Consider the following 9,087-nt stretch of genomic DNA (forward strand, 5'->3'; position numbering starts at 1 on the left):
AGCAAGTTATCTATTTTTTACAGCTGTGAAGCTATCTCTGTGCTTTTCTTATCTAATTTTATTTTTAAATTATTTTTAATGTTTTATTTATTTTTGAGAGAGAGATAGAGACAGCATGATCAGGGGAGGGTCAGGGAGAGAGGGAGACACAGAATCTGAAGCAGGCTCCAGGCTCTGAGTTGTCAGCACAGAGCCCCGACACAGGGCTCAAACCCACGAACCATGAGATCATGAGCTGAGCCGAAGTTGGGCGCCTAACCTACTGAGCCACCCAGGGGCCCCTCTTATCTAATTTTAAAAAGTTGTGGTAGGGATTGATTATAAGCCAGGTCAGGCTGTAAGAGGAAAGATTACCAAGATCCCCTTGGGTGTGGCTGCCTACTCGTCTGTAAAACACTGTATGAAGACTTGTCTGAGTTCCCAAGTATATTGTAAATGAGCCAGTGTTAAATAAGCCTCGAAACTTAATGGCTCCATTCTTTCTCTTAGAATCTATCAATTTTATGTACATAAATTTATTAATTGATAAAGCCTTGGTGGAGAAGCCTGAAATAGGTCTAGCTTCCTGGGTCTCCAACAGGCTGTTTGCTCTTATGGAAATACATATTTGCAACTATTTGCAACTTTTTAATCTAAGACCTTAGAGTCTTAAACTGTTCTCCACCCTTCTCTGCTCCCCAACGCCATGAACACTGTGGGCGGTGCTCCAACACTGGAAGCCCAGACAGCACTTATCCTTGCATGACACCTATTTTATTGCTTTATGTGCCAAATGTTGATTTCTAGGTTGTCTTTCTTTTGCCCTCCAGAAATTCTTGGGAATGGTTCTCCATTATCAATTGACATGTGTTATATGCTTCCAAAAGCAGATTCATTTTAACATTAATTTAAATAAAATTATGTGGAAAGACCAATATCCTTTACCAAGTATATTTCATATTGATAAATATGATTTTTGGATTATATCTTTTGGTTTATCCTTGTCCTTTTTTTCTTTTATTAGCCCAGAAATCACAAAGCAAAATGGGATTAAAAAGAACTAGTGAAGAGGGATAAAGAATATCCCTTAAAAATTGGTGCCTGATGCTCTTTGTGTAGATTATGTTGCCTGAGCTGGGGTGAGGCAGATGGGTCTTGGTGGAAAAGATATATTGATCTATATTTGGACAAGAACTTAGGACATGTGGCATGATACAACTTCCATATGACTCAGATGACCTGGTCTCTTTCCCACAGCAAAATAAAACCCAACAATTAACTTTCCAAGGCAGATGGTAGTGACATAGAACTGCTACCTAGGGCTATGACAGGAACCAAACACAGTCTGGTGAAAGAAGACACAAGAAAGAGACAGCCAAGTAATTTAATGGGAGTACAGAAGGACATAGTGAAATATATGAAGGATGATAACCAGAGACATAGTCAGCTTTTCCTAAGATACCTTATGTGTAGTATATTACTGAGGGTGTATATTGGGAGGAGATACATGGGAGAAGGAGCCATGAGTTCCGAGAACCCCTAGCTGTGATTCTAAATGTGGAGACAGGGTATAGTGATGGATGGGACACTGGATGGATTTCTAGAATCTGTGCTTACAAGGAAAGGAAAGATTTGAAGGGGAAAACAAAGTTGTTTGTTTAGCGAGGCTTCTTGGAAAAAATGAGCATGGACCAGTGTTCATTATAGACAAAGCCCATCGTAGGTTATAGTTTGGAAAATAAGGTGGACAGGGTTTCCTTCTACTGCTTTCTCCTGAGGACTTTTATTAGGTATTCAGTGTTGACAGGATCCACGGTTGAGAAAGGGATGTTATAAATCATAGGGGGAAATAGGGAAGAAATTTATTTTCACTGTTGACGTCAATGTATCACATCACTTTCTAATCCCTTAACTGCACATTCTTCCTGTTTTTTCCCCACTTTTTCTGATTCTTGTTTGAAAACTGTCATTGTTTCTGGCAGCCCATCTAGTTTCTGAAGACCTCTATATGCAGAAGCTTATGCTTTTCTGACTTGTCAGATTGATTGGTCATCATGTTTTGATGTGATGATAGAAATGTTAAGAATTTCCAAACGGGATTCTGACTGAAAATAAAGATGTAAATGTGTCAAATCATGAGTGAGAAATGTTGCATTTCCCTGTCTTCTCTGTCAATTCTTTGACTATGGTACCCATCCTTCTCCAAAGTAGCCTTAAATGAAGTGACTGCAGTTTGAGTATCATGACATGTTGCCTAATGCCAAAGCTTTAGGTGATTTATTTTACAAATAAAGTAGTGGAAGTAATAAAACTCTGTATTGTCTGTTCATCTGTGACACGTTCAAGGAGATGACACTGGAGGAAATCATAAATCTCACAGATATTATACTTTATCCCAGCTTAGTGGGTTACTTCCTTTGTAGGTTACTTCCTTTCCCTTTGTTGAGATGAAAGAGACCTAGACCTCAGTTCTTGTGTCAGATCTCTGATATCACCAAACTATCTCTAACTGGGCTATAGAGCTTGGAGTACTTCCTTCCTTGGCTGTAGACAAGTAACTCTTTGTACCTCAGGATTCAACTGGGGAAGAGAATGCAAGATGAAGGCATCATCAGGAAGAATTTCTGCTCCTCAGCCATACATACTCCTGCCTTCTACTCCTGCCTTCTTCTCTAACTGAGTGTTCTCCTTGTGCAAAGTTCTAGGCCTGTGAGTTATTCCGCTGGACATTAATTAGAGAGCAGGAGGCAAGGAAAGCTACTGGAGAGATCAGATATCTATCTATAGATGTGACCATAGAAGCCTCCAGAAGGAAGGTCATGTGGACAAGGTTTGGCAAGAGTGTGTTCTAGGCAGAGAAGGACAGACTGTGTGAGGGCTCATGTCAACTCCTGCAACATGTGCAAGTGTTGGGAAAGATTTGTCCTGTTCATGGAAAGAGTCACAGAAAAGTTTAATAGTAGGAGTAAGTGATAGAACAAAAGTGGAAAGAAAGACTTAGAAATACAATGTTAGCAATTTCAACTTAATAGAGAACAGAAAATTGCAAGTCTGTTCGAAGTTGTGTGTGTGTGTGTGTGTGAGTGTGCACGCACACGTACATGCATGTGTCTTTTTAAGACTTGAGGGAAGTGTCATTTTCCAGGAAGGTAGAGAGCACTCACACTTCAGTTATCTAATGCAGTGTAGTGATCAGGAAGAGTATGATTTATGGCTTTATCCTGCTTCAAGGACAGTACTCTGGTGGCTGCTTAGTGAATCTGAGTGACAGTTGAGAGGATCTCTGTTTAGAGTTACCAATTTTATGGACCAGGAGGTTGGGCTAGGGAGTACTGAAGGAAGCTAGCCCTGGATATGCAGTATTTGCAAAGTGTCAGAACCTACTATATTGAGGTCTAGTGTAGACAGGTGCTAAATGTCTAAGGGACTTCATATCATCTGAATTGAATTAAGGGCTAGTTTGGCGATCCCCAAAAGTCTGAAACCAAGGATTACAGTTGGAATTTCTTAGATTTGTTCCAAATTTTTATGGAATTTCTCTAAAAAGTCAGGATCCTTTGAGTCTGCTTTGTCAACCCTTTGTTTCTGGGCCTACTTGGTGTTTTCCATTGAAATTAAAATAGAAATGTAATCCTTTATTTTCTCTGTTGATCTTTCTATACTAATAACATGTTCAGAATACTGATTATTCCTTATCTTAAGCCTATATTCAGTAATAAGTTTAAAACAATTGTGACAAGATCATAAAATACACAAAGGCATCTGTGTTGACGCCTGATGTTCATTCTTCTTTGTGCTTATATCCAGGGATGATTAATAAATACTAGCAATGCTGTAGGTGCTGTGAGCTCAGAGCTGGCCACAGACATGGATCACAATGGGAACACTAATTAATGACCATTTTATATGTTCTACTAAGTCAAGTCTCTGGTTGTCAACAACAACCAAACCAGAATGATCAACCAGACATAACTGAAGTCCTTTTCACTAGCATCTCCTTGCTATTTTAGATCTGGAATAGGGTTAATCATATTTTGGAGCATGAAAGCTGAATTTTTTCTGGTACTTGTTCTTCTGAATTAAGCATAAAAAGGAAATGGCTGTTCTCTGGAAAACATTCCCATTCTGCTTGCGATTGACAGACAAGTCTGGGGAGAAAATGGGATTAGGAGTCTTATAAAGATGTTTTGTTAGGGCCACCTAGATGACTCAGTTGGTTAAGCGTGTGGCTTTTGGTTTCAGCTCAGGTTACAATCTCACGGTTCCTGAATTCAAACCTCACATTGTGATCTACACTGACAGTGCAGAGTCTGCTTAGTATTCTCTCTTGCTCTCTTTCTCTCTCTCTCTCAAAATAAATACATAAACTTTAAAAAGATGCTTTGTTAAACTGGCAACATATGCCTTCCTACTGTCTTTTGTCCCAGTTTGGGCTGTCCTTTTGGACAGATGTTTCCTGATGGTGTGTGTCAGCAGCAACTGGAAGCCTCAATGATGGCTGAAGTTTGGGAAGGTAAAATCTGTAGGTATTTAGCTGTCAGGGAAATTACAATTATCTTCCTGCCATTTGACTCCCGTTTTAGTAAATGTCTGCTCCCCATCCTCATTTTCCTTTACACAATGAGAGTAAAGGTTTCATTTTCTTCTTTAACACTCCCTAAGTGTACTGAAGATTATTCTTTTTCTTAAGAATGAGGCAGCGTCCAGAAAAGACTTGGAATAGAATGATGAAAGGATAAGATGATGAAAGAACTCCTAGGAGGATGACTTAGGTTTGGCCTGTAGAAATCTATTATCCTATAATTCCACTACAAGCTAAGCAAAAGGAGACGGGCTAACATTGTGGGCAGGAATTACAATTAACTGTAAAATCTATCTGGAAACTACTCAGATAACTACAGCAATGCTTTGAAATCTTTCTTGGAATACAAAGGGATAGTCTGAAGACATTTTGGCCTTAGATTAGATTAGGTTTGGATTTTAGCAGGACAAGGTTTATTTGGAGATTTTAGTTTTGATAGTCTCACTGCTTCCAGTTCTGGCTCATCAATATCTATTTGTGAGGAAAGGAAGGCATTAGCAAAAGGTGACCTTGGCACAAATAAAAGAACTGGCTCACATACTCCTCTAATAACAATTCCCTAGAGTCTTGCCTCTTTGTGAAGGTAGGGTGCTCAGGAGAAAGAACATAGTCTTTGAAGCAATAAAGAACCAAATTCAATTTCTAGCTCTCCTTTGTACTAGCTAAATGAGCTTGGAACAGTTGTCTAAGCTCTCATTCTGTAAAGTGGAATAATTATACTTATGTCATTGGGCTGTTATGGGGGAAAAATGAAATAACATATGTACCTTACCTGCAGCTCAACAAATTCTGGTTCACTTTCACCCCCTCCCACATATCCCTAAATCTTGCACAAATACCTGGTACTTCTATTTTCCAGATATCATTTTTCTCTTCTTCCAGTTTCTTCTCATGTTCCCAAATATATCTGGGGTTGAAGTCTAGGGTCCTGGTTTACTAGTTTCTGTTCGTCCCACAAAATGATAATAAGAATATGGAATTTTAATAACCGTACTAACATGAGCCATGGTGTGGTTACTTTTTTTTTTTTTTACATATAGTTTATTGTCAAATTGGTTTCCATATAACACCCAGTGCTCATCCCCACAAGTGCCCTCCTCCATGCCCACATCCCCCCTCCCCCCCACATCCATCAGTCCTCAGTTTTTGTCAGCATTCAAGAGTCTCTCATGGTTTTCCTCTCTCCTTTTCCCCCACCATTTCCCCCCTTCTTCTCCCCCATGGTCCTCAGTTAAGTTCCTCCTAATCCTCCTATACGTGCAAACATATGGTATCTGTCCTCTGCCTGACTTATTTCACTCAGCATAACATCCTCAAGTTCTATCCATGTTGCTACACATGGCCAGATTTCATTCTTTCTCATTGCCATGTAGTATTCCATGGTATAGATAAACCACATCTTCTTGATCCATTTGTCCGTGGTGATGATAATATTTAAAAATGCATTCTTTAATTTCAATGAGACCCTCTAGTCTGTGAATTAATGTGTCATAACTCATGCTCAAGCACCATGAAAACATCCCACATGTGAATTATGCACAATAAATTCATGCTCTGTTGTGTCTTACAGCTTTATTTTTGTTTCTTTGCTTTTTAGAGAGTATGAGTGAATGAGGCTCAGAGGGAGAGGGAGAGAGAGAATCTTAAGCAGACTCCCTTTCCAGCATGTGGCCCAATGCAGGACTCGACCTCACAACTGTGAGATCATGACCTAACCCAAAATCAAGACTCAGGTGCTTAACCGACTAAGTCCTCCAGGTGTCCCTCTAATAGCTTAATTAGTACATGAAGCTGCAGGAGTTAGATGAGCCCAAAGGGGATTGTGTCATGTGGTGTGTAAAGTAACAGGATGTGGGAGGTATTTGGCACTTCTTTTCAGGGGAAAGCAGGGTTGATTTGTCTATGATGTCCTTTGGTATCACTTTCTGCAATATCTGTGCTGCAACAGGTGCTTATGGGACTTCTGAGCGTTTGGTTGGGAAATGAGTTCAGTAAATATTTATTGTTTACTTAGGCATGTGGAAGACAGCACATACCAGAAGAAATACAATGTAGCAGCTTTAAAGCCTGAGAAGCCAAACTCAGAAGCCCAAAACCATCAGTTTAACTCAGCCTCACTGAATATGATCCCAGACTCTCCACTCATCCCAGACTCTCCACTCCCTGGACTTGCTGCAGCTCTATGATCCTAGAACCCTCTTCAGTTCCAGCTAGAATGCTTAGTCAGGCACTTCGCAGATTTGGTCAAATGCTGGTACGAAGACATGCACTGGAGGAAAAGACAACTGAGCCTACCCCTCCCACACGGCTGACCACTCTAGATTTAGTGGCTCTGGGTATAGACTACACACTGGGTGCAGGTGTGTATGTCCTGGCTGGTGAGGTGGCCAGCAATCAAGCAGGACCAGCCACTGTGATCTGCATTTTGGTGGCTGGCCTATCATGTGCATTGGCTGGGCTGGGCTATGCAGAGTTTGCTGTCCGGGTTTCCCATTCTGGCTCTGCGTATCTCTACAGCTATGTCACTATAGGTGAGGTCTGGGCTTTCATGACTGGCTGGAACTTCATCGTCTCCTATGTTGCTGGCACAGCCAGTGTAGCTCGGGCCTGGACAATAGCTTTTGACTACCTGATTGGGAACCAGATCTCTCAGACCCTGCGTGAGAGCATCTTACTGCATGCTCAGCAGGTACTTGCCGAATATCCAGACTTCTTTGCTATGGGTCTCGTGTTGTTGCTCACTGGAGTGTTGACTCTGACAGCTAGGGAGTCAGTACGGTTTACTAAATTGATCACATTGGTGAGCCTTTTGATTCTTGGCTTTGTCATAATCTCTGGCTTCATTAAGGGGGACGTTCACAACTGGAAGCTCACAGAAGAGGACTACATAAAGGCTGGACTCAATGACACATCAACATTGGGCCCTCTGGGCTCTGGAGGATTTGTACCTTTTGGCTTCGAGGGGATTCTCCGTGGAACAGCTACCTATTTCTATGCATTTATAGGTTTTGACAATATTGTTACCAGAGTGAAAGAAGTCCAGAATCCCCAGAGTTCCATCCCCATGGGCATTGTGATTTCACTCTTCATTTGCTTTTTGGTGTATTTTGGTGTCTCTTTAGCACTTACACTTATGGTGCCTTACTACCAGCTCCAACCTGGGAGTCCCTTGCCTGAGGCATTTCTCCATATTGGCTGGGAGCCTGCCTGCTATGTTGTGGCTATTGGAGCTCTGTGTACTCTTTTTACTACCATCTTGAATGATATGTTCTATGCACGTCGGGTGATCTCCATGATGGCAAACGATGGCCTCCTGTTCCGTGTCCTTGCCAGGACCCACACTAGCAGAAATATCCCCATTGTGGCCACTGTGGTTTTGGGCATCATGGCAGCAGTCATTGCATTGTTTTTTGAACTCATTCATCTTGTGGACTTTGTGTCCATTGGGACCCTGTTTAATCATTCCCTGGTAGCTATTTGTGTTCTCATCGTCAGGTATCAGCCTGAGAGGAGGAATGGAGGAAGTAAAGCAGAGGTGCAGGAGGAGAATAGACCTGCAGAAAAGAAGCTCACTCTACAGGGACTACTTTTTCCAGGCAGCTACTCTCCCACTGTACTCTCTGGCCAGGTTGTCTATGTTTGCTCCTCACTGCTTGCTCTGCTAGTCATTCTTCTTTGCCTGGTGTTGACCCAGTGGCCAGTTCTGCTTTCTAGAAACCCAGTGTGGATTACAGTGGTTATAGTACTCCTGGTGCTCATCACTGGGATCACTGGGGTCATCTGGAGACAGCCACAGAGCTCCCATCTCTTTCACTCTAAGGCCCTTGCTCTGCCTCTCCTCCCACTACTGAGCATCTTTGTGAATGTTTACCTTATGATGCAGATGACAGCTGGCACCTGGGCCCGATTTGGTGTCTACATGGTGATCGGGATTGCTGTGTACTTCAGTTATGGGATCCAGCACAGCCAGGTTGCTTAACTCCACTTAAGTTAGCACCAAAACTGTACACATTGAACTCAGCAGTTCAATACATATTCAGTTTGACATCATCACATCTAAAAGCAGTCTTGTCCCTGCACAATTTTGGAGAGTACTCTTGAGTGCAAGGAAGGCTAGGTCTCCCATGGTGAGTTCCGTACTTTTTGTGGAGTGAAGGATGTGTCTTTGTTCTCTCTCTCTCCCTCTCTTTCTCCCTCTCTCTCTTTTACTTGTTTACTTTATAGTTGTGTCTGTAGATGCTTACTAGCCTTTAAAAAATATTATTAAAGAGCACCTTGGTGGCTCAGTTGGTTAAGCATGCAACTTCAGCCCAGGTCATAATCTCAGTTCGTGGGTTCAAGCCCCGTGTCAGGCTCTGTGCTGACAACTCAGAGCCTGGAGTCTGCTTTGGATTCTGTGTCCCTCTCTCTGCCCCTCAAATGCTTGCACTCTGTCTCTCTCTCAAAAATAAATATTTAAAAAATATTATTAAAAAAACTAGAAAACTATTTTTGTTTTCTTTGAGTAAATATCCAGTAGTGATATT

At 41.6% G+C, this 9,087-nt stretch overlaps 1 protein-coding gene across 1 annotated transcript; it reads left to right on the plus strand.

Annotated features, from left to right (window-relative positions):
* The first annotated feature begins 6,716 nt into the window (after nt 1-6,716).
* On the plus strand, nt 6,717-8,764 carry LOC120226995 (cationic amino acid transporter 3-like). The gene has a single exon (XM_039225154.1). The coding sequence runs from the start codon at nt 6,744-6,746 to the stop codon at nt 8,538-8,540; it is 1,797 nt and encodes a 598-aa protein (XP_039081085.1). The 5' UTR covers nt 6,717-6,743; the 3' UTR covers nt 8,541-8,764.
* The last annotated feature ends 323 nt before the right edge of the window (nt 8,765-9,087 follow it).

The sequence above is a fragment of the Hyaena hyaena genome, unplaced genomic scaffold (genome assembly GCF_003009895.1).
Source record: "Hyaena hyaena isolate Hyena2069 unplaced genomic scaffold, ASM300989v1 scaffold_1938, whole genome shotgun sequence".
NCBI classification, from domain to species: Eukaryota; Metazoa; Chordata; class Mammalia; order Carnivora; family Hyaenidae; genus Hyaena; species Hyaena hyaena.